Source organism: Gekko japonicus, unplaced genomic scaffold, assembly GCF_001447785.1.
Source record: "Gekko japonicus isolate JY-2015 unplaced genomic scaffold, Gekko_japonicus_V1.1 scaffold1391, whole genome shotgun sequence".
NCBI classification, from domain to species: Eukaryota; Metazoa; Chordata; class Lepidosauria; order Squamata; family Gekkonidae; genus Gekko; species Gekko japonicus.
The window spans coordinates 218,249-244,230 of NW_015168692.1; the positions used below are offsets into that span (position 1 = coordinate 218,249).

The 25,982-nt window shown below is 45.9% G+C and overlaps 1 protein-coding gene across 1 annotated transcript; it reads left to right on the plus strand.

The window, feature by feature from the left end:
- The first annotated feature begins 1,837 nt into the window (after positions 1-1,837).
- LOC107114043 (chromosome unknown open reading frame, human C18orf54) lies at positions 1,838-25,982 on the plus strand. Its single transcript, XM_015415462.1, has 7 exons — positions 1,838-2,066; positions 9,079-9,732; positions 12,128-12,278; positions 18,949-19,051; positions 22,495-22,620; positions 23,861-23,931; positions 25,907-25,982. Exons 1-7 carry the CDS (start codon positions 1,838-1,840, stop codon positions 25,980-25,982), a joined length of 1,410 nt encoding a protein of 469 aa, XP_015270948.1.

Below are 25,982 nucleotides of genomic sequence, written 5' to 3' on the forward strand. Positions count from 1 at the left end.
GGTCAAACTAGATTTCTAACACGTGGATGCCGTAGACTCCAGTGGCACCTTTAAGACCAACAAAGTTTTATTCAAGGTATAAGCTTACATTACAATCTACTATTCTGATCTGTTATTCCTAGTAAGCAATCAAAAAATATATAATGAATAGTAGAATGTAATGTAATTTGGAATGGTAGATTGGAATGTATTTCTCTGGTCTGGGGACAGGGGAGATAACTACACAGTCAATTGCCCCTCTTCAAAGCAGAAGAGGCTGTAAGCTCACCTCCGTGCTTGAGAGGAGACGGATGGAGCGTAATGGCAGCGTCTCAGTTAATTACTCTCAGCATCCCACAATTAAGGATACATCTGCCCTTCAGTCTCCAATTTTTACATATTTATTTCCTTCACTATGTCTCCCCCTCACCCCCGGAATTAAACCCAAACAGAATGTAACCATATAAAACAAAACTTGTTATTCCTGTTTGGTCCTTGAATCTTTTAAACATCATTATGCTGTAAGCTAGTTTACTGCTCACTCTCTTCCTATATGCATGGACTGGTAATTTCCATTTCATTGTATCTGGAGAAGTGTGCATGCACGTGAAAGCTCATAGCTCATACCTTAAATAAAACGTTGTTGGACTGAAAGGTGCCCCACTGGTCTCAAATTTTGTTCAGCTGCTTCAGACCAACACGGCTAACCCGTCTGAATCTATCTGGATGCCGTGTCCTTTTTGAAGCCTAACATGACCATTTGAAAATGCAGGGAGGGCCTGATCCTGATTGGGCCTGCAGCATTGTGAGCTGAGGTTCTTGTCTCCCCATTGCTTTTTGGAGTGCCAAAAACCGAGCCCACGTGGCCTCTATAAATCGTCCATGTTAGTCTTTAAAGTGGCAGTCGCATCCACGTGTTGGACCAGAGGATGTTGCCATGTCTACTTTGGCCTTAGGTCTGATAGTCTAACCATTGGGTGGTGACTTCTGGAGCAATTTCGTATGTGATGGAACGCATCTTGAGCACTTTGGTGTAAAGAAATATTTCATTGCAGTCTGTTTGAGGTCAGGTCTGTTTGCTGAGCGAGATTGTCTGGTTTCTGCATTCAGTCTGAATACTCGTTTTTGTGAGGTGTGTTTTCTTTCGCTTCAAAGCAGCCATTGTTTCCAGGGCAACTGATCTCTGTTGTCTGGGGATCCGTTCTAATTCTGGGAGATCTTCAGGCCCCACCGAGATTATATTCACGTGACCAGGGCTTTTTTTGTAGAAAAAGCCCAGCAGGAACTCATTAGCATAATAGGCCACACCCAATAGCAGAAACTCATTAGCATATTGGGCCACACCCCTTTGTGTTCAGTGTTATTTTTGTTTGAGACACTAATAAAGAACTATTTAAAAAAAGAAAGAAATATTTCATTGTAGTCTGTTTGAGGTCAGGTCTGTGTGCTGAGCTAGATTGTCTGGTTTCTGCATTCAGTCTGAATACTCGTTTTTGTGAGGTGTGTTTTCTTTCGCTTCAAAACAGCCATTATTTCCAGGGCAACTGATCTCTGTTGTCTGGTGATCAGTTCTAATTCTGGGAGATCTTCAGGCCCCACCGAGATTATATTCAGGTGACTCTAGGTAGTGGTCAAATCGGAAGGCAACTTCCGTTTACCAGACTTTTTGAACGTCCTAGTAAATTGACAAGATCATGCCTTTAATAAATGTCAAGATGGTTGATTTTTTTCCTCTCATTTATTGACAGTTTTCATAAATATGACTGACAACTCCTGGAGTCCCTTTGGATGAAAAGCAGTGGCATGTTTGATTTAAAAAGGTAGTATCTGTTCCCTGGCATCTACAACATTTTCTCTTATGGCACATTATCGCCTCAGTAATAATACCAACGATTCCTTGGAGGCGCACAGTTCAGTCCAGTACAACGACAGGCTGTATAGCTCAGCATCGCACGCTTTGGAGGACTACATTAAAGATTACAATCTCAGTCTTGTGTCTCCAGAAATAAAGCCTGGAAAAATTCGTGTTAACCAGAGCACTCCTAGAGACTTCGGGCCTTCAAAGGATTGTTTCCAGCAAAAATATGGTACGTAGCATTTTTTTTTCTTTTGCAAAATGTGTGATGAATGAAAACTTAGCTAGCATTAAGGACCGCTGTGGAAATGAAGTCAACCAGAGTCCCGTTAATACCATTTCTTTTAGCACTGGTGATATCATTGTGACATTACATTGGAAAGTGGAGTGATTTCAGAATCCAGTCACTACCTCTCAGCATATCACACCTAATAGAATTACACCTGCTCTTGTCATTGAGCTGCTAATCCTATTTGACGTCTGAAATCACTCCACTCTTCAAAATATACAGACAGACTCACATCCTATCTGTATCAGAAGACATGAGCACTGACTCACAAAAGCTCATACCATACCACAAATTTTGTTAGTCTTTAAGGTGCTACTGGACTTTAATCTGGGAGGACCGGGTTTGATTCCCCACTCCTCCACTTGCAGCTGCTGGATGACCTTGGGTCAGTCACAAGTTCTCTCAGAGCTGTTCTCTCAAGGACAGTTCTGGAAAGGGCTCTCTCAGCCCCACCTCCCCCACAGGGTGTCTGTTGTGGGAAGGGGAAGGGAAAGGAGTTTGTAAACCACTCTGAGACTCCCGAGTGAAGGACAGGGTATGAATCCAACCCTCCTCCTCGTCGTCCTCCTCCTCCTCCTTCTTCAGTTGTGGTTTACAGTACTGAACACACATGAAACTACCTTTACTGAATCAGGCCCTTGGTCCATCAAGGTCAGTATTGTCAGACTGGCAGCAGCTTTCCAAGGTCTCAGGCAGAGGGTTTTCACTACCTGATTTTAACTGGCGATGCCAGGGACTGAACTTTGAACCCTCTGCATGCCAATATTTGTTATCTCGCCCTTTGCACAGAAGGTATTTTGCCAAGTAACAAAAAGCAACAACTTCATAAGAAAAAGTGAAAAGAACATCATAGCCAGGTCATCTACAGCTTTTGTAGCACTCAGACATTTAAGATACAATCGATCTTTTGATCATTAGCCGCAAAGAATAAGAACTAGCAGTACTAGGCCAGTAGCTCTGACCTGGATTGTCCAGGCTAGCCCAGTCTGATCAGATCTAGGAAGCTAAAGCAGGGTCAGCCCAGGTTAGTAACGGGATGGGCGACTCCCAAGGAAGTCCAGGATTGCAACACAGAGACAAGCAAATGGCAAACCATCTCTGAATGTCTCTTGCCTTGGAAACCCCATAATGGGTCACCATAGGTCAGCTGTGACTTGAAGGTACTTTACACACATGCAGGCCAGTAAAATCACTGCAACAGCAAAAGGGAGAGGAGGGAAATAATCAACCAAAGGTTTGGAAGGATCACAGAGTCACAGAGTTGGAAGGGGCCATACAGGCCATCTAGTCCAATGCCCTGCTTCATGCAGGATCAGCCAAGAGCAGAGACCGAGTGCCCAAACTGCGACCCAAAACCCACTTATTTATCGCAAAGGGCCAACACGGCAATTTAACCTGAATACTGAGGTTTTACTTTAGAAAAAAACAACTCATACATTAACTTAAGATGATCCAAACAAAGTAAGGAAAGCAATCCCAAATGCTTTCATTTACTTACAATTATTTGGCAGTGAATTCGACACTTTAATGAAGGTCTGGGCCTGGCTGAGGCGATGGCACGCATGCCCACAGAGAGGGCTCTGAGTGCCACCTCTGGCACCCGTGCCATAGGTTCGCCACCACTGGCCTAGAGCATCCCTGGCAAGTGTTTGTCCAGCCGCTGCTTAAAGACTGCCAGAGAGGGGGAGCTCACCACCTCCCTGGGCAGCTGATTCCACTGCTGCGCAACTCTTACTGTCAAAACGTTTCTCCTAAGATCCAGCCAGTACCTTCCTGCCCTTAATTTAAGCCCATTCTTGCATGTCCTCTCCTCTGCTGCCAACAGGAACAGCTCCCTGCCCTCCTCTAAGGGACAGCCCTTCAAAGACTTCAAGAGAGCCGTCCTGTCCCCCCTCCTCTTCTTTTGACGTTGGTTCTTGAGAATTTCAACTCTGCCTTCTGTTAATGTAGGTTTTATACTGCTGGTCTGTGGAGGACCACCTCTCCCACTGCGATCCCCCCCACATTGCCTGTGCTCTTCGTCACACAATCTTTTAGTGGTGCCCACCCTCAAGCAGCTCACCTCTCCTCTATTTTATTTTATTTTATTTATTTATCATTCGATTTATTACCCCGCTCGAACCCCCGCTAAGGGGTCTCTGAGCGGCTTACACTTTTGATTCTCATACCTAATCTATGGCCACAGAACACAGGGTGGGGGGCAGTCCCTATCAGCACCCAGTGGAGGTACCAGACGGTCTTCGGGTTGGCGTTCCTCGGCTCGATGTCTCTCGGCTTGTCTTCTGGCTCCAAGGAAATTTTTGGAAAAATTGAAAAAATGCTACATTAGCATTTCTTTTGTTTTCTAGATTGAAAGTCATTCTGTTACTTTAGGAACATAAAATATGACTATGGACATTTTTACTTGGCATGAAATTATCACAACTAGCATATTAAAAATATAGTGTATCCAAACAATTATTACAAACAGAATACCCACCCACATGCAAAAACAAAACTGAAACTTTTTTATTTTCTTCTGACAATCGCACCTCCTAAAGGAAGAAATGCATCTTGTTCTTGCATTGGAGAGTTCAGTTTGTAACCTAGGACTTGCTTGTCCTCAGTGCACAGAAATTAGATCAACCTGATACAATATATATATATATTTTAGAAATGATTTGGAAAATATTTGAACACCTTGTCTTAAAATATTTTATTCATCATGTTAAAATAAAACGTTCCATAATCAATTTTTTTTCTTTTCTTTTCTTTTTTCAATTTTTCAGAAAAAAAACAAAAAGGCTTCAGGAAAAAAAACGGGTGAAAACCGTCCCCCCCCTGAATTTTTCCATTTTTTTTCCGGGCCTTCACATCTCTAGTTCTCCCAACAGGCTTTTGAATCTTTTATCGTCAGGGCCTGAACAGTCCTTTCCACTTGGTTTGGCTAAGAGAATGCCAATGCGTTCTGAGAGCAGGTTGCTCTTTTCAAATGTTCTTGGCAGAGTTTCTGAGGTAATGGCTGATTCTGCACCCATCTGTTTCCTTGACGTTTTTTCACAGCCACGTTGGGAGGTTAATCTCCCTCTACACTGCATGCTGCTTTCACTTTCTTTGTCCATCGGGTTTTACGGTACCTTCTGCATAGATTTATGGCTGTTTAGGGGTGACTTTGCAGTCAGGACGGCATTGCCCCCGGGGTCTCTGAATGTGGTTTTGAGCGGCACCTTTTCCTTCCTCCGCTTCCGGTTCAAAAGGAACAATAAGCAGACAACTTGACATGGCTTCATTCATCTCCGTCGGTTCCCCCGCCCCTATTTCCCCCTCTCTGTTTATCACCTCACCATGGATTACTTGGGTCAGGCGGCTAATGACCGCTGAGGCAAGTACTGACACAATGCAGAAACCAGGATCTGAGGCAATGCAATGAAAACAGATATTCTGGGCTCTTTTTGTAGAAAAAGCCCAGCAGGAACTCATTAGCATAATAGGCCACACCCAACACCAGAAACTCATCAGCATATTAGGCCACACCCCTGACAGCACAGCTCATTAGCACATTAGGCCGCACCCCCATGTTACCCGAAGTGTGGTCATCCAGCCACACCCACCTTTTGCTTCTTATTCTGTTTACCTTGTTTGTTGTCAAAACCCAGGGCCTTTTTTTGTAGCAGGAACTCCTTTGCATGTTAGGCCACACACCCCTAATGTAGCCAACCCTAATGAGTTTCTGCTGTTGGGTGTGGCCTATTATGCTAATGAGTTCCTGCTGGGCGTGGCCAACTTGGGAGCCAGCCGGAACTCCGTTCCTGCGCGTTCCTGCCCAAAAATAGCCCTGGATATTCTAATGCAAGGGGGAACAAGGTTGAGTGCTAATAAAATGTGGAGCGAATGCCAGATGCAGAATGGACCTAAAAGGTTTTGGGATGCTAGCGAGGCAAGTGTCTCTGATCCGTCGTTTGTGGTAGCTTTTGTTTTGTTTTGTTTTTCAGGATCTCATCAAAGTCTTCCAAATTGATTAGAGGGTCCTGTAGGGAATAAATTGAAAGGTAGCAAGGGTCTGGAATGTCACTGGATAAACTGTCAAATCTATTAAAACTGTTGTTGGTGAAAGGTTTTTAAAAAATTCTTCCATTCTGCTCTGCTTACAAACAGGCAAATGACCCTCAGAGGGCACTGCCCTTTTCCTTCCTGTATATTTTCTGATGGACCAGCTAGTTAATTCAATTAAGCGAAATAATCCATGCAGTCTAAATAATCCAGCTAAATGTCCTTGTGCTCTGATAAACAGGTTATTTATTAACTGTGACTCTTCTAAAGCAGAGCAAACACGAACTAAAATTATTCAGAGAAATCTTGCACACAAAATGCAAAGGAACCCCCCACAGGTAAAATGCAAAGGGGTAAGCCCTAACAAATAAATTTAAATATGATTTATTATAAATCTAAACTCATACAGCTAAATTCCCTTCAACCGGTCTGGTGTAGTGGTTAGGAGTGTGGACTCTAATCTGGGGGAACCGGGTTTGATTCCCCACTCCTCCACATGCAGCTGCTGGTGTGACCTTGGGTCCAATGCTCCCTCCAAGCTGTGGAGTCTTGTGAGCAAAAATTCTACTTTGTGAGCTGCTGGCATTAAAGTTGCGAGCAAGCGATTTGGCTCCTGCATCAATCAGTTTGCTCTGGAGCCATCCTTCCTGAGCTAAGTCGAAAATGTGTGAGCCGGAGGCTAAAAAACTGTGAGCTAGCTCACACTAACTCAGCTTAGAGGGAAGACTGCTTGGGTCAGTTACAAGTTCTTTCAGAGCTGTTCTCTCACAAGCAGTTCTCAGAAGAGCTCTCTCTGCCCCACCTGTCTCACAGTGGGGTGTCTGTTGGGAGGGGAAGGGAAAGGAGATTGTAAGCCGCTCAGAGACTCCTTTGGGTGGCGGAGGGTGCGATGTAAATCCAATCTCCTCTTATTCATCATCCATAAATGCAAAGCGACAAATAAAAGGAATGGCAGTCTAAGCTGTCTAAGTTGACCAAGGTCAGCCATACACTAAGTTAGCCAAAGTCAGTTATACACTGGCACTAACAAGTTAAATAACTCGGAGATACCAAAGTAAAAGAAAGGGAGTTAAAACACGGCTAGCCAATAAAACTAGATGACAGAATCCAGCAGAGTTTAAAATTAGAATAGATCTCTCGGAGTATAGGTAGCTAAAGCCGCATCACCGCCCAGCCCAACCCAGCCAGCACAAGCCCTAACTAAACTAGGTCTCGAGCTCCCGAAGATGTCAAAAGGAGAAATGACGAGACTGCAAAAACAGATAGTTTAATGTTTGGTTTAGTCCTATCTCCACAGAGAGCAGTTGCAGACAAGCTGGAACACCGCCTACACAGACACATAAATCACACACAACCGATAAGAAGCGATTTAAAAACCGGCACGCAAATAGAGTTTAGAAGAAATTAAAAGATTAGAACCATTTAAAACGAGATAAACAACTATTTAAAACCGTATAAAAATATACCCGGCGGAGCGGAGCGCAATCAAGAGACCATTCCTCGGCCTCAACGGGCTTTTAATTAGAACAAAGCTTGAGTCCAGTGGCACCTTTAAGACCAACAGAGTTCAATTCTGGGAATAAGCTTTGGACTCAAACTTTGTTCCGTTGCTTCAGACCAACACGGCTCCCCACCTCAATCAGGCTTTTAATTATCCATTGCCTATAGCTTCTGTTTTTTTTGTATTGTTTCCACCGGATTATTTCACCGTTGGGTTGTTGGATGCAGGCATGTTCACTACTAGATTCGTATCGTCGGTTCTAAATTGTGTTTTTATAGTTATTGTTATTGTTTTTCCGATTGTATATCGAATTGCATTTCACTCTGACATAAGCTACCACGAGTCTTGCTTCTCGAGGGAGTGGTGGGGTATAAATCTGATGAATAAAGCAATACCCACCTCTGAACGTCCCTTGCCTCCAAGCCCCTCTAAGGGTCACCAGAAGTCAGCTTGGCTTGATGGTAAAATAATAATAATAACAACATATTGTATGAGTATAATAAACAACTTGACAACACCCTTCAGCCCAAAAGCTACATGGAATGGGTTAGTCATTGAGGTCTTTGTGGTCCCATAAACAGGTATATGTAAAGTTTTGCATTATTTATTTATTTATTTCCTTCAATTTATATCCTGCCCTCCCTGCAAAGCTGGCTCAGGGGGATTTCCAACCTATAATAATCTGCTGAGTGCAGGTAAAATATTAATAATAATAACAACAACAACAACATATTGTATGAGTATAATATACAACTGACTTGACAACACCCTTCAGTCCAAAAGCTACATGGACTGGGTTAGTCATTGAGGTCTTTGTGGTCCCGTAAACAGGTATATGTAAAGTTTTGCATTATTTATTTATTTCCTTCAATTTATATCCTGCCCTCCCTGCAAAGCAAATGTTTGACTCAGTTTATAAAAGGATCAACGATGAGAAGATTTGATGTATCTAAGCTGGCAGCGGGATAGGGCTTTGAAGGTAAGAACCAGCGCCTTGAAACGGATCTGGTATTCAGTAGGCAGCCAGTGCATTTCAGCAGCTCCAGGCGGATGTGGGCCCACACAGGCAGTGACATCAATACCCGTGCCGCTGCGTTCTGCACCAGCTGCAATTTCCAGAGCAGAGTCAACGGCAGCCCCATGTAGAGAGAATTACAATAATAATGCAGTACACTAAGCTGTCTGTTGTGGATGCTCCTAGCAACCCTGAAATTAGGCACAGAAAACATGGCCCTCCTGCCCCAGGAGTTCCTTTGTGTCCTTACATGGCTTTTCTGGAAATAATTATTTATCTTGGATAAATTTGTGACTGCAGGGTTGCTAACGGTAAACGTCTAGCAAAAAGCTACAATAGCAGCAACTTTCAAAGCATCTTTTTCCCCCTCGAATTTCTGGATTACACTAAATCGTTTTCTTATTTTCCAGTTCTGGAGACCTTTAAGCGGCATGCAGTAAAAGTTCCCGTTTCCCCCCTTTCGAGAAGAAGAATTACTTGTGACTCGGACCTGCTGAGCCTCACCACCGACGATCTCCTAGCCTTTCCTCCAGACGGTTCTGTGTCTTTTAACCAAGTTGTTGCCTTACGGCCAGCACATCAGCATAGCAAATCAAAGAGGAAACCCCAGACTTCTGCCTCTTACGTTCGTCATCGGGCCACATCCTTTGGCAACGAAGGAGGGATGAGTTTTCCGGGAGATCCTGTTATTTCCTCTTCATACAAAGACTTCCGTAGAAACGTCCCCACACAACATACGTTTCATAAATACAATTCTGGCGCTTCAGTGCATTCTCTGCAGAACCGCTTCGTTGAGCAGGAGGAGTCGGGCCCTGTGTCTCGTAAGAACTATCCGAGGTGGCTCACGAGTCAAAAATCTGACCTGAGTGTTTCGGGGATCAGCAGCATTCCCGATTCCAAGTATCCCACTTGGCTTGACAGCCATAACCTCTTGCCAAATTCAGCTAATGAAAGTTTGTCCCAGACTGGTGATGTTGACATCGGTTCTTCCCACTTGAAAGAGAGCAAGAAGCTGATAAAATGCTCGGCCGATCAAACGGCTCTAGACATTCTGAACGCGACGGGTCAGTGGACCTACAAAATAAGGACGCTGTTCTAAGAAACTGCCAAGACAACTGCCAGAGGGTATACTTTATGTCTGATGGTTCAAGAGAGGTCAGGCATTCGTGGAAAGGTAACTCCCTGAAGCACTGTATTTGGCTGTCAGTGAAGCTCTGAACTGTAAAGTGATGGTGAATCCAAAATGCTTTGAGTCCATTTCCACACCACCTTTCTACTGTTGATCCAGGGAAGATGCCATCTAGCCCAACCATGCTGCTTGTTTCTTCTTTGTTACTATGCTGTTTCATCTTACAGCTTTTTGTGTAGCACTCAGTAATGCTGTATGTGCCCCTTTTCTTTTTTTGTCTGCTCCTCTTCTATTTAGGAGCTGCGGTGGCTCAAGTGGTTAAGACGCTGAACTGCAGGCTGTGGAAAGTCGGTAGTTCAGCAGTTCGAGACCCGAGTGCTGCAAGATGGAGTGAGCTCCCGTCTCTAGTTCCAGCTCCTGCCAACCTAGCAGTTCGAAAGCAAGAAATTGCAAGTAGATAAATAGGGACCACTTCGGTGGGAAGGTAACAGCGTTCCGTGCGCCTTGGCGTTTAATCATGCCGGCCACATGACCACGGAAACGTCTTCGGACAGCGCTGGCTCTTCGGCTTTGAAACGGAGATGAGTACCGCAACCCTAGAGTCGGATTCGACTGGCTTTCGAGCAAGGGAACCTTTACCTTTACCTTCTATTTATTTATTTGATTTATGCTCCGCCCTCCCCGCTGAGGCAGGGTCAGTGCAGCTTCCATCCTGGCAACCGGCGGGGGATGGGGGGGACTTACTGGGAGCAGGAGGGAGGGCCTGCTGACGTGCGGCGACGTGCCTACATCACTGCCCACATGACCCAGAAGTGATGTCATCACGTCAGGGTGACGCTCTGGTATTCGGGCAAAAACTCAGTGGTAAATTTGGCTTCTACCATAGAGCTTTTGCCCAAATACCAGACCGTCTCCACAACATGACGATGTCACTTCCAGGTGATGTGGGCACGTCACCGCACATTGGCAGAGCCTTCCTCTTTTTCGGGGTAAGTTCCTCCCGCCAGCTAGCTAATCGGCAGCTGGGCGGTGGGGCCTGGCAGCGGGGGACCCTCGCCTCCACTGGGGGGGGGGGTGCCTGCCAACCCTATTTTCCTCCAGGCAATCCTTATTAACTGTTTTGTTTTCTAAGTTCCTCACACCAAGCCATTCTCAGTAAGGAGAATATATAACATGTACATATTCCCAGACAATCTTTATTAATTGTAATCTCTCAACTTGGCCTCCTGTTCAGCTGATGCTCAAATGATATTTATTTTTTGCACTCTTAAGTTCCTACCTCTCTCCCTCCATCTCTTATCTTAACTCCTATTTGATAGGACAGCTTTGATTTTTACTCTAAGCTTGGGTGTCTTTTCTCTAGACAGAAGGTCAGAGAGGACAGCACTGTCAGGAGCAGTAGCCCTTTGGCTACCAAAACACCTCTGCCAAGAGAATTTCCTGATGTGACTTCCTAAAGGTAAAGGTTCCCTTGCTCGAAAGCCAGTCGAATCCGACTCTAGGGTTGCGGTGCTCATCTCCGTTTCAAAGCCGAAGAGCCAGCGCTGTCCGAAGACGTTTCCGTGGTCATGTGGCCGGCATGACTAAACACCGAGGCGCACGGAACGCTGTTACCTTCCCACCGAAGCGGGACCTATTTATCTACTTGCAATTTCTTGCTTTCGAACTGCTAGGTTGGCAGGAGCTGGAACTAGAGACAGGAGCTCACTCCGTCATGCGGCACACTCGGGTCTTGAACTGCTGAACTACCGACCTTCCACAGCCTGCAGTTCAGCGTCTTAATAAGGGAGTTAAATGCATGGTACCATGTTGATGGGGCAAACACCAGGAGAGACAGGTGCCACGTAGTTCAGTAGCTAGGCTCCCTTTGCATTATTTTCTCCTGGAACAAGTGTGAGGCTGCATCAAGCAGCCAGTGATTGGGTAGGATAAGAGAAGATGAGCGCTTAATCAATGCGCTCATTATTTGCTGTGTTATCCTCCTCAGTCTCTTGATTTCTGGCAGGCTGAGTATAATGAACACGTTCTTTCTTCCCGTTCTGCTGTGGAGATGTCTCAAGTTCTTAGTTTCAGGTCTAGAAGAGACACGCATGCAACAAACCTGCTTGTCTTTAAGGCCTCTTTGGGACATTTACTGTAACAGGCTAACACAGCTTACCCCTCTGGGACTTTTCAGATTTCTTTCTGGGTTTCACTGAAAGACAAGAGAGTTTTAACTTGATATATTTGTATCTGCATTTGATTTTCAGCACCTGGTAATATGCTTTACATGTTTGAGTCACGCGTATGTGCTGAGTCTTGCAATTAATCTCGGCTAACAATTATTTTAGAGGATGACCCCAAGGCACTCCTCCTGAAGGTGAAGAGATCTCTAGAGTCCTCCGCCAATGAATTATCCAGCTTCCTGAACAACGACAGCAGTCCTTGTACGGTGGACCTACTAGAGGCAGAAAGATCATGGGATAATGTTCCAGTTGGTTTGTGAGTAGCAGGATATATATTTTTATTTAGAAAACGTTGCCAAGATTTCCCAGTTTTATTATTCAATAGCGCCATGACAGATTGGAAGTGCACAGGTTGTCCTGAGCTTCTTGGGTGAAGATCAGGTTTTAAAACAGGCCCATAGCCAGGCTTGTGGGGCAGTTTTTTGTTCTGGTGGGGGCTGAAAGTGCAGAGAGAAAAGCCATTTAGCCAACAGAAAGCTGTGACCGGGACAGATCTCTTAATTGCAAGCTGTCAGCCACTTTAGATGACGGTTCTCAGCTGCTGCAAGTTAATCACTTCTGCCAGCCTAAGCAACAATTCTGATCACAAGTCGGCTTCTATAATCAAGGAAGCTAACACTTAGGCAGAAAAACTCTCTTAAAGGAGACCAGTTTCTCGACACAGAGTTAGCAGGGATCTTAGAGGTCACGTACTCTACCCCCCTTGCTCAGTGCGGGAATGAGTCCACTACAGCACCCCACTCTGCTTAAAGTAGTGCACGCCATTTAAAAAACGTTTAAAAACGATTGAAAAAAGCATTTACAGGAGCCTGACGGTGTTTGAAGCCGAAAAAGTAGCAGAGCACTCTGTTGTCTTTACAGAGTACGTACAATTTATTTACAGAGAATATATAGTTTGTAGCAGTTCAGGACTCCAACCATCGAAGTGCTATGCAGAACAGCAGTAGCCATATAGGCAGTCAATCACCAAGAACTGGTTGCAATATATACAAGTTTAGACCAATCAGAATACGGTACTGTACAGTTGCTGAGTCACAGTGACACCTAAAGAAATGATGCAATCCTGGGTCACATGATCACTCAGCTGTCAGCTAAGATTGTCCTGATCTAACCATCTCGTCTGCATGACTTGCTGTGATCTTGACAGCGATCTGTATATGCTGACAGAGCCCCCAAAAGCCCCACCAAAGCTACAGGCCTGCTTTAAAATATAACCGATGATACAGCATCTTGGTTTTCACAACAGCCTTCCAATCACCGCCCCCCCATGCACAAATAAACTATAGAGAAGTGTTTCTTCAATAAGATGTCTGTATTTTTGAGAGGAATGCCTACGATTTTTTAATCATCAAATTGTAGCTGATTTATGGCTACCCCATGGGGTTTTCAAGGCAAGAGGCGGTTCAGAGGTGGTTTGTCATTGCCTGCCACCCACATCACAGCCCTGGTACGCCTTGGTGGTCTCCCTTCCAAATACTGACCAGGGCCGATCCTGCTTAGCTTCCAAGATAGGATGAGGTCAGGACTATCCCAATCAGGGGGATAGCCACTTCTCACAAGCAGCAACAGAAATCTAGTTCCTGGCAAGTGCTGTTGCAGTCCCTTTCTGTCACCCCCTTGCTGAGATAGCCCCATCCCCATAATGACAGCACAGAGATGTCACAGGATTGTATCAGTGGAGTTTGCTAGAAACTGTAGGTAGCATTAGGCATAACGAGGGATTAGGCATACTACAATAATCCGCTATTCCAAGCATTTTCAGAGACTTGTGGGTAAGCTATAGATAGACTGCTAAATTGCAATTGGTAATGAAGCTCAAGACAATGCATCCACCTGGACTGAATAGAGACCTAGGTTTCCTGTCTCATTACCAGTGCTGATTTCTCCATGCCTATTACCCATCTAGGAGCTGCGGTGGCTCAAGTGGTTAAGACGCTGAACTGCAGGCTGTGGAAGGTCGGTAGTTCAGCAGTTCGAGACTCGAGTGTGCCGCATGATGGAGTGAGCTCCCGTCTCTAGTTCCAGCTCCTGCCAACCTAGCAGTTCGGAAGCAAGAGATTGCAAGTAGATAAATAGGTACCACTTCAGTGGGAAGGTAACAGCGTTCCGTGCGCCTTGGTGTTTAGTCATGCCGGCCACATGACCACGGAAATGTCTTCGGACAGCGCTGGCTCTTCGGCTTTGAAACGGAAATGAGCACCGCAACCCTAGAGTTGGATTCGACTGGCTTTTGAGCAAGGGAACCTTTACCTATTACCCATCTGAATATCTCACCTAACCCAATCATGCCCGCTATTGTCATTCACCTGCTAATATCATTCAACATCTGAAATCACCCCACTTTCCAATAAATAGGACTGATGGACGTCCATTCTAGCTGTATCTGAAGAAGTGAGCAGGGACTCATAAAAGCTCATCCCCTGCCACATATTTTGTTAGTCTTTAAGGTGCTACTGGACTTTTGCTCTCTTCTACTGCTGTAGATAATCTGTTTCGATAAACATGCATGAAAGTTATTCTCCCATCTTTTAAAAAAGCTTGGAATCAGTAGCTTTCTTTCTTTCTCTGGCGTCCTAGAGATGGTCAGGGCGCGTACCAGTTACTTTACCCCTTTCTCTACTCAAGCCGAGAAACATACATTAGCAATAAGTAATTTATGTAGCAGGTACAAAATTCAGAAGCCAGAAACAGGGAAGTTGACATGCCCGAGGCCAGAGAGGGTAAAATTTCTTGGAATCTCCCAAGTTGTGCTCACTGACCCTAACAGATATACTCTTGAGTTCACTGTGAAAGAAGGGTTGGATCCTGTGCCCTGTCCATTCGGTGTTCCCCTCCCTGCTGCAGCCCTCAATCTCGGGTGCATCATTGTTTACTGAGATCTCGAATCAGGTCTCCAGTGTGAAACAGCATACTAGATGAGATAGGCCACTGGTCTGACCCAGCCTCCGACGACCCTGTTCCTATAGGGTTGTAGGAGGCTGCTTGGGGAATGAAAGGTGGGGAAAGGACTGCTTCACAAGCAGAAACTTTGCGGGAAAATACTCAGATTAACTTCCCCCCCTCCAAAACTATTTTATTTTACATTTTACAAGTACATCCACATATAAATTAACGAGTAATGCATCAAAAATCCCACAACGAAAGTAATTGAAAATACAACTGGCATGCTGCGATGCGTTCCCATCTGCACAGAGGAAGGGTCGTTTTCAGGGCATTCCAGCAAGTCAACACTATTGCGACTGCCCATTAGCAACTATAGACTCACTTGCCCATATTTTTTTTGGGTTTCCCAAAACATGCAGTCGCGAGAGAAAAGTTCCTGAGAAACTGGCTATTAAATTTTCCGAATCTACAAGGTTGTGACTTCTTCTGAATACTCTGTGCAATAATTGTGTAATAGATGTGGCACATTTCTGTTATACTGTCTTCTTAAATGTTTAAAACCTTTTAAAAAGTTTAAAATTAATGCTTATGGTGTATGGCCCGTAGGCTTTTAAACCTAATAAACTGAAACTGAAACAACCGGATCGATACACTAGCCCTATTAGAATCCAAGCAGCATTCTATAAAAACTGCTCCGTATATGTCTCTCAAAGTCTATTATGCTAGCTGAGGAAACTTTAAATAGAAAAATTAAAGTTTTAAGGTAGTCTAGAATGATGCCCCACACCCCAGCAAAATCAGAGCTAGAAGCGTGCAATTCAAATTTGGTCACCTTCTTGTGTGATTTTTTCCTCATCAGATACATATCCCCAGGGCTTTTTTTGTAGAAAAAGCCAAGCAGGAACTCATTAGCATAATAGGCCACAACAAAAGTAGAAACTCATTAGCATATTAGGCCACACCCCATGCCTTCCCTTGGTTTGCCTGTGTGCCCCGTGGCTGCGGGTAGCCCAGGCAAGCCAGCCCTTGGACAGGCTGGGGAAGGCACGGGGAGGCATTTAAATGCCTCCCCGATCCTTCCAGGGCCCCCCCTGGCCTGCCCGCCTCAGAGTAGCCGGGGGGGGGGTTTGCTCTCCAGGCCTTCCCTCTGTAGCCACACATGCAGAGGTTTTGGCTGTAGTGGGCGTGGCCAACTCTGAAGCCAGCCGGAACTTTGAAGCCAGCCGGAACTCTGTTCCTGTGCGTTCCTGCCCCAAAATAGCCCTGCATATCCCAAAGCTTACGAGGCCACAGCGCAATCATGGGTATTTCCATTCTTTTCCAAACGGTAGCAATAGTTGGTTTTAACAGCCACTAAGAGCAAAGGCAATCAGTCATTCTCGAACTTTAGGAACAGAATCGTCTGGCCATAAACTTAAAAACAGAACTTCCGGCGTCATTGGTTCTGTAATCCCAGTAATCAATAACACCTCGTTCAGAACCTTTTCCCAAAAGTTTTTAAGAAATGTACCGAATTATTGCCAGTGCTAAGTAAAGTTTCTGTAAATGTGAATGATTCACCAAACAGGTTTTGTTTTGGATCGGTATCCTGGAACGCCCAGAGTAGCCTACGGTTACAAAATTAACAAAAAAGGTTAAGGACGTCAAGACGCAAGAATCACAGCGACTATTTTTAAGCGCTTTTAAAGCCAGCCGTGCTAAGTTAGGAACAGGCCAGTTCCGAGAGAGTTCAGTTCCTTGGGGGCGTTTTGCAGAGCGGCCAGGGAATCCTGGGAGGCCCTAGACGGTGACTGTTGCCATTGACGACTGCCGGTTTGGAGATGCCTGCAGGAAGGGAAGGGAGCCAGAAGGGGAAGCTTTGTTATACTGCTCTGTCTGCCCCCTGGCGGATGCTGCTGGCTTGGAAGCGAAGCTGCCCTCAGCTCTTGCCCTGACTAGCAAATGACGCCAAGCAATTTAGAAAGGTAGTGGCACCTACACAGTGCCATTCTAGGCTCAGCAGAATATTTGAGTGCAGCTAGGGAATAAGTGGAGGGAAGGGGGCATAGTGTAGCCTGAGTCTGTCAGATTTCAGAAGCTAAGTAGGGTCGGTATCTGGATCAGGCAGGAAGAAGAAAAAGAAGAGATTGGATTTATAACCCGCCCTTCACTCGGAGTCTCAGAGCCGCTTACAATCCCCTTCCCCTCCCCACAGCAGACACCCTGTGAGGTAGGAGGGGCTGAGAGAGCTCTGAGAGAATGTGTGACTGACCCAAGGTCACACCAGCAGCTGCATGTGGAGGAGTGGGGAACCAAGCCCGGTTTTCCCAGATTAGGGTCTGCGCTCCTAACCACTACTACCAGGGAAGTGGAAGATCTCAGCCTGAGATCCTGGAGAGCTGCTGCAAGTCTGAGTAGACAGTACCGACTTTGATGGAACAAGGGTCTGATTCGGTATAAAGGCAGCTTCATGTGTGGTCGGTTTTGTTGTTGTTCAGTCGCGCAGTCGAGTCCGACTCTTCGCGACCCCATGGACCAGCTCCCGCCAGACCTTCCGGTCTTCCGCCGTCCTCTGAAGTTGGCTCAATTTCATGTTTGTTGCATTTATGACACTGCCTAACCATCTCATCCTTTGCCGTCCCCGTTTTCTTTGACCTTCAATCTTTCCCAGCATCAGGATCTTCTCCAGTGAGTGCTCCCTTCTCATTGGGTGGCCAAAGTATTTGAGCTTCAGTTTCATTATCTGGCCTTCCAGGGAACAGTCAGGGTTGATTTCTTTTAGGATTGACTGATTTGATCTCCTTGCAGTCCAAGGGACTCGCAAGAGTCTTCTCCAGCACCATAGTTCAAAAGAATCTATTCTTCGGCGCTCGGCCTTCCTTATAGTCCAACTCTCGCAGCCGTACATGACTACTGGGAATACTTGCTTTCGAACTGCTAGGTTGGCAGGAGCTGGAACTAGAGACGGGAGCACACTCCATCATGCGGCAACTCGGGTCTCGAACTGCTGAACTACCGACCTCCCACAGCCTGCAGTTCAGCGTCTTAACCACTTGAGCCACCGCAGCTCCCTTTATATGTACTAAATGGTTAACTAGTTTCTTTGTAAGCTGACACACCGGTGCGAACAGGTAGTACAGAAATGCAATGCGATAAACAGCGCATTTTTAAAAGAGCTGAGCATTTAAATGATGCCAAATGTTGAACTGTTTCACGTTGTCCGTGGCACTTGTCTTTTGGCAGAGGGACTCAGGGTTTTCCCTGAAGCTTTAACTGTTGGCAGTAGAGAACAGTGTTGCGTAGTGGTTAGAGGCTAGGAGAGGCAGATTCAGATTCCTGCTTGTCGCGAAGCTGTCGGGGGATCCCAGGCCAATCATTTCTTCTCTGCATCATCCTATCTCACAGGCTCGTTGCGAAAAAAGGGAGAGCCAACATATTTGCTGCCTTGAGATTCCCAGAGGAGGGGTGGGATGGAACTGTACTACATTTAAAGTAGAATGTTATTGTTAATCTTGAGAGCAGAAAAGCCCTAATAGTTTATATACAACTGATTTGTTTATTTTTTTATTATGCATTTCCTTTCTGTCCCCGCAAGAGGCCATCAAGGCAGCTACCAAATCCAAACATACATAATAAAATCACATTTTACATCCACCTCCCCCCCCCCAAAAAAAAACACTTGGTGCTTGGAGGGGGGCAACAGTGGGAGGGCTTCTGGAGTTCTGGCCCCGCTGGTGGACCTCCTGATGGCACCGGGGTTTTGGCCACTGTGTGACAGAGAGTGTTGGACGGGATGGGCCATTGGCCTCATTCAACATGGCTTCTCTTATGTTCTAACACACACAAGACAGATATCATTCGGAGAATTAAAAGCAGAGCAAAATATATATAAGGACACAAATACAACAATTAAAACATTGGGCAGGGTGGACGGATCTCGAGGGAATGCCAAATAAAACAAAAAAGTCTTCACCCACTGGCGGAAAACGGCAACAGAAGGGGACAGATGAATCTCCTGGGGAGGGGGCTACTTCAGACTTTAAACTTCAGGTGTCTGTCTTTAGGAAGTCTCCAGTGCCTGTACGTTGTGAAGAGAACTCTCCGCAACCATCCAAAGCGAGCATTGTTGATGGATTTTTAGAAGATTGTCTAAAGAACAGCAGTGAGGTAAGTTAAAAGTCTAGCTTAAGTGAATAGCCTGGTTTTTGCTCTCTCTCTCTCTCTCTCTGTGTACATGTGAGTGTGTGTGTGTGTGTGTGTGTATATATATATATATATATATGTATACACACACTGTGAGATACAGATGTATAAAGCAGCTGTTCTCAGGCTTTTCTGGACCATAATTGGCAGCTTCTTTACCAAAAAGCTCAATAATGGCATTTACATTTTCCCTGAAAGTCTTGTTTGTCACTGCAACGTAGGGGACACCTGATGAACCACTAAATTTGGGAGGATAGCCTTCTCCCTCCCCCCTTTTCTCAGAAAGCCAGAGGTACAAACTGATAGCCATTTCCCCCGTCACCACTATCTGTTCTGGTCTATCTGGTCTTCTACCCAGGATATGAATGCCTTAGGATCATGAGTTGAAACATCCCCTCCCCAGACACACACTTCCTGTTTCAGCCTGCGGAAATGTTCTTGAGAACTCAGTTGACTTGCCTATGGCTTTGTGCAGTGTTCCCCCTAAGCTGAGTTAGTGTGCGCTAGCTCACAGTTTTTTAGCCTCCGGCCCACACTTTTTTGTCTTGGCTCAGGAAGGACGTGCTCCAGAGCATACTAATGTATGTAGTCGCCAAATTGCTCGCTCACACCTTTAATGCCAGTAGCTCACAAAGTAGAACTTTTGCTCACAGGACTCCACAGCTTAGAGGGAGCATTGGCTTTGTGTGGTTTTGGTCTTCATCAGATATTTTGGATTTTGCTTTGGACCAGTGCCACTTCTTGCATCCCCTGTGTAGTCAAGGGAACATGAAGTACTTTGTCAGAGTACTTATCTCAGTTCATGTAGAGTGAAAGTGAAATCCCACACACCTGTAAGCATCACTTCCGTGTCAATTGCCCTTCTGCCCCTAGAACAGCACCCAGAATCCTATCCAGGAGTTCTGTCTCTGACAAGAAAATCTAAAACTCAGGGAGTGCCGGAGAAATGTTACGTTTCCCTTTCAAGTTTGTCAGTGCAACCAAACTGTCCTCACTTGGACAAGTAGGTTTCGGGTGGAATCCCAAGGTTTGGTATTATGGGATTGAACACTGACCTTCCGTGACGTCAAGTTGATTTGTGAATTCCACTTAGCATAAACTCTAGTTAGCTGTTAGTTTGCCTTTGCCCTGCAAACTAACTGTTATTTACAGTCCTGAATGGCATGGCAAGCACAAACCATGGCTTACCAGTTTGGCTATAGCAGCGAACTCTGGTTAGCGTTAGATTTTAATTGGATCGGAGCACATGAGGTAGAGGAAGCAGCACAGGGCTTGTTCATGTCGTGCCCGGCTATTCCTTGGCATTAGAAGAAGAGGAGGAGGAGAAGAAGAGATCGGGTTTATACCCCGTCCTTCACTCGGAGTCTCAGAGTGGCTTACAAACTCCTTTCCCTTCCCCTCCCCACAACAGACACCCTGTGAGTTAGGCGGGGCTGAGAGAGCTCTTTCCAGAGCTGTCCTTGAGAGAACAGCTCTGAGAGAACTATGGCTTGCCCAAGGTCACCCAGCAGCTGCAAGTGGAGGAGTAGGGAATCAAACCCAGTTCTCCCGGATCAGAGTCTTAACCACTTCACCAAACTGGCTCTCTGACCATATGTTACTCTGGATGTGCATTGGATGTCTGTTCCACTAGGTTGGATCCTGCAGATCAGATCCATTAACTGGTTTCTTTCCCCTGACACGAAGTTCTTTGATACATGAGCCTCTTCCCCAGTACAAGAATATGCTGCACTGTATAAGGCAGGGGTGTCAAACATGTGGGCTGGGGTCGGAATCGGCCTGTCCAGGGCTCTTACCCAGCCCACAAGCAACTGGTGCGAGAGAGGGAAGGCAGAAGGCTCCTGGGGGGATACTTTCTCGCAGGTTTGGTATTATGGGATTAAACACTGACCTTCCGTGACGTCAAGTTGATTTGTGAATTCCACTTAGCATAAACTCTAGTTAGCTGTTAGTTTGCCTTTGCCCTGCAAACTAACTGTTATTTACAGTCCTGAATGGCATGGCAAGCACAAACCATGGCTTACCAGTTTGGCTATAGCAGCGAACTCTGGTTAGCGTTAGATTTTAATTGGATCGGAGCACATGAGGTAGAGGAAGCAGCACAGGGCTATCCTCTTTTTATGTATTTTTGTTGTTGTTGTTCAGTTGCACAGTCGAGTCCGACTCTTCACAACCCCATGGCCCACATCACACCAGGCCCTCCTGTCTCCCGTCATCCTCTGGAGTTTGCTTAATTGCATGTTCATTGCATCGATAACACTGTCTAACCATCTCATCCTTTGCCATCCGCTGCTTCTTTTTCCTTTCAATCTTTCCCAGCATCAGGGTCTTCTCCAGCGAGTGCTCCCTTCTCATTTGGTGGCCAAAGTATTTGAGCTTCAGCTTCGTTATCTGGCCTTCCAGGGAACAGTCAGGGTTGATTTCTTTTAGGATTGAGTGATTTGATCTCCTTGAAGTCCAAGGGACTCTCAAGAGTGGCCCCACTGATGGACCTCCTGATGGCACCTGGTATTTTTGGCCACTGTGTGGCAGAGTGTTGGACTGGATGGGCCATTGGCCTGATCCAACATTGGCTTCTTTTATGGGTCTTCTCCAGCACCATAATTCGAAAGGATCTATTCTTCGGCGCTCGGCCTTCCTTATGGTCCAACTCTCGCAGCCATACAGTACTACTGGGAATACCATTGCTTTGACCATACGGACATTTGTTGGCAGGGTGATGTCTCTACTTTTTATTATGCCGTCTAGGTTTGCCATCGCTTTCCTCCCAAGGAGCAGGCGTCTTTTTATTTCATGGCTGCAGTCACCGTCTGCCGTGATCTTGGATCCCAGGAACGTGAAGTCTGTCACTGCTTCCATGACCACCAAGGAAATTCAGGGTCAATACAAAGGGCGATTTCTCACTAGAGCTGCCTCGCAGCACAGCCGCCGTTTGCCCCGACACAAACATGTCAATTTCACACCCGAGGCTGCGGGGCTGCATTTTGACTCGCGGCTTCGCCCGATTTCCTCCGCAGTTTCGTGATCCTGGTTTTTGAGGATCATGAAACTGCGGAGGAAATTGGGCGAAGCCGCGGGTCAAAAGCAGCCCCGCAGCCTCGGGTGTGAAATTGACATGTTTGTGTCGGGGCAAACGGCGGCTGTGCTGCGAGGCAGCTCTAGTGAGAAATCGCCCAAAGAGACGAACGATGGCAAACCACCTCTTGAGCGTCTCGTGCCTTGAAAACCTAATGGGGTTGTCATAATCGGCTGCGACCTGACAGCATTTTCCCCCACCCCCAACAGTGCTAAAGCTGGAAAATCCATTAAATCACAAGCTTAAAATTTCATCCGGGAGGAGGACTTTTTCCCCTCCCCCAGCATTAAGCTCAGTGTTCCTTTTTCGCCATGTCTGTCGTTGGTTCTAGGAGAGCACTTTTTCCGGAGGGAATCATCACGGCCCGGTGGAAGCTCTGAAGCTGATGCTGTTTAACCTTCAGGCGTTTCAGCAAAGCCTTAAGAAGACCGCCGAGCAAAACGAAGAGCCCAAAAAAGCAAGTGATTCCATTTTGAACAAGACTTCCCTTGGGGTTTAATTTTTTTTTCCCTGTGCCCTCTCCTCTTTTAAAAAAAACAAACCCCCCAAAAAACAATCTCAAAAAGGCCAGTTGAGAAAGTGACCTTAAGGGTCTTGGAAAGAACCAAAGAGCTGTAACGCATAAAATATTCAAGGTTCATGGTAAACTTGCTATATAAAGTAGCCTTGCGAATATATTTTTTTAAAAAATCATTGTGCCCAAAAGCATGTTCTGGGATATGAGTGGAGCAGTGGGTCTCTTTCCCCAAAGGAATTATTACTCGCCTCGGGTGAGTGGACTTGACTTTTGACAGAAGTAAAGTATTAGCCTTTACGTAGTGCTTTCAAGTGTTCAAAGCAGGTCTCTTTTTGTAGAAAAAGCCCAGCAGGAACTCATTAGCATAATAGGCCACACCCAACAGCAGGAACTCATTAGCATATTGGACCACACCCCTGACAGCACCGCTCATTAGCACATTAGGCTAACATGATATCCTCCATGTTACCAGAAGTGTGGTCATCCAGCCACACCCACCTTTTGCTTCTTATTCTGTTTACCTTGTTTGTTGTCAAAACCCAGGGCCTTTTTTTGTAGCAGGGACTCCTTTGCATGTTAGGCCACACACCCCTAATGTAGCCAATCCTAATGAGTTTCTGCTGTTGGGTGTGGCCTATTATGCTAATGAGTTCCTGCTGGGTGTGGCCAACTCGGGGACCAACCGGAACTCCGTTCTTGTGCGTTCCTGCCCAAAAAGAGACCTGGTTCAAAGTACTTCGTGTTTAAACCTTCTAGCATCCGCATCAAATAGGTCATGGTTGTTATGCCTATATTATGGACGGGGGAACTGAGGCTGAGAAGTCAATGACTTGCTGAAAGTCCCATAGCGACCAGTATCTAAGATAAGATTTGAACTTGGGATTTCATGGCTTGTGGGCTTAGCTGCTACAGCATCTCCCAAACATCCTATTTTATTTTGTCTTGTTTTGTTATAAAGTTCATGCGTTGTCTCCCTACCTGCTGTAAGTAAGATGTAAACAGTTGTTATGATTTGGTCACTATGGAAACCTTCAGAATTCAAAGCAGGCATTGACTAGTTAAGAGAGACTAAGAGAGTTAAGTAACCTTTAAAAGGTTTTCCTCTGTATTTCCTGAGAAAAAAATAAAAACGAGAAAGAAAGGAGGGAACGTGGCTGTTAAATTATGTTTTGTTTTTCAGACTTTAGAGGAGGATGTTGATTTGAAGCCATGTGATATTGATAGCATCCCTGTAACAAGGTCCCTCGAGAGGTAAGCATCCGATTGCTTTGGGGCTCAGATCTGCAAGCTGATTTGGCTGGAATTCAGTGCATATAAGCCTGGTGCATATGTATAGAAATCTCCCATGTGCACTAGCCCCATTCCTGCACCCAGGTACATAACTCTTCTCCCCCTCCCCATGCTTGAGGAAGAAAGTCACATGAATGTGACTTCTGTAGAGTTGGACATTGATGGTGATCTCCTGCAGGGCTCATGTTACTTCTTCGAAATTTCTCCAGATAGGAGGATTTTTAAAGGTATGAACTGTAGCCATGTCTCCAGTTTGGTGTAGTGGTTAAGTGCTTTCATCTGGGAGAACCGGGTTTGATTCCCCACTCCTCCACTTGCAGCTGCTGGATGATCTTGGGCAAGCCATAGTTCTGTCAGAGCTGTCCTTGAAAGAGCAGTTCTGGAAAGAGCTCTCTCAGCCCCACCTACCTCACAGGGTGTCTGTTTGGGGAGGGGAAGGGAAAAGGAGTTTGTAAGCCGCTCTGAGACACCTTTGGCTAGTGAAGGGCAGGGTATAAATCCAATCTCTTCTTCTTCAAGAGGTGGAGCATAGTTCTATCAGAGCTATTGAAAGAGCAATTCTTGAAAGAGCTCTCTCAGCCCCACCTACCTCACAGGGTGTCTGTTGTGGGGAGGGGAAGGGAAAGGAGTTTGTAAGCCGCTCTGAGACTCCAAGTGAAGGGCGGGATATAAATCCAATCTCTCCTTCTCCTCCTCCTCCTTTACCTGGGCTTAACGTCTTTTTCAGTCTTCAAGATGTAGCAGCAGAAAAGAGCAGGAGTCCAGTAGCACCTTAAAGAGGAACAAAAATTGTGGCAGGGTATGAAGACACGAGCAGTGGCTCACGAAAGCTGATACCCGGCCACAAATTGTGTTAGTCTTTAAGGTGCTACTGGACTCTTTCTCTTTTGGGTCAGTTTGGGAATAAGTCATCATACCGGTTTGGAAGCAAGGCAACTCATGGAAGCAGACCAGTCTGTACAGTCTTAATTGTCTGTGTTCTGGAGGATATCATGTTAGGATATGTTAAGACGTATAGTGTTTTACTTGTAAGCTTCCTGGAGGCATCTAGCTGACCACTGTTGGAAACAGGATGCTAGACTAGGCTGCTCAAGTAGGACTCTTTTCATGCTCTTGGGCAGGACCAGCAGATATCATCAAAGATCATTTGCTTCTCCCTCCACCCCCCACCCCCATGACTGATGAGACTGACATGAGAAGGGCCATAGCTCAGCGGTAAGAGCATCTGCTTGGCATGTGGAATTCCCTGGTTCAATCCCCAGCATCTCCAGTTAAAAGGATCAGGTTGTAGGGGGTGCAAAAGATTTCTACCTGAGACCCTGCAGAGAAGCTGCTAGTCAGAGTAGACAACATTGACCTTGATGGACCGAGGTTCTGATTCAGTACAAGGCAGCTTCATGCGTTCATGTGACTTCCTCACAATCCACATTAAGAAGACGAAGAGATTATACCCCGCCCGTCACTCGGAGTCTCAGAGCGGCTCACAAACTCCTTTCCCTTCCCCTCCCCACAGCAGACACCCAGGTAGGTGGGGCTGAGAGAGCTGCTCTTTTGAGAACAGCTCTGACAGAACTATGGCTTGCCCAAGGTCATCCAGCCAGGTGCAAGTGGAGGAGTGGGGAATCAAACCCGGTTCTCCCAGATTAGAGTCCGCACGCTTAACCGCTACACCAGACAGAATGCCAAAGTGTTCTTCTGAATCACTACAGCCAGGTGTGCTGATGTGTACCTTAGGCAGCTTCCCGAAGCACCTCAGTCTGAGACCTAGGAGAGCAGCTGCGAGTCTGAGTGGACAGTGCTGACTTTGATGGACTGAGTCTGGTTCAGTACACAGCAGCTTCCTGTGTTTGTTGGTGTATCACTCGCGTGCTGCTACTTCCACGATGTGCTCGTATAATAAGCCACATGCCTTTCTTCTGTCTTATTTGCTTTACAGAGCTTTACACAATTTGTCTCGGCTTAAAGGTCTGGTTGAAGATACGTGCAGCAAAGAAGAGTCGATAAAATCATAG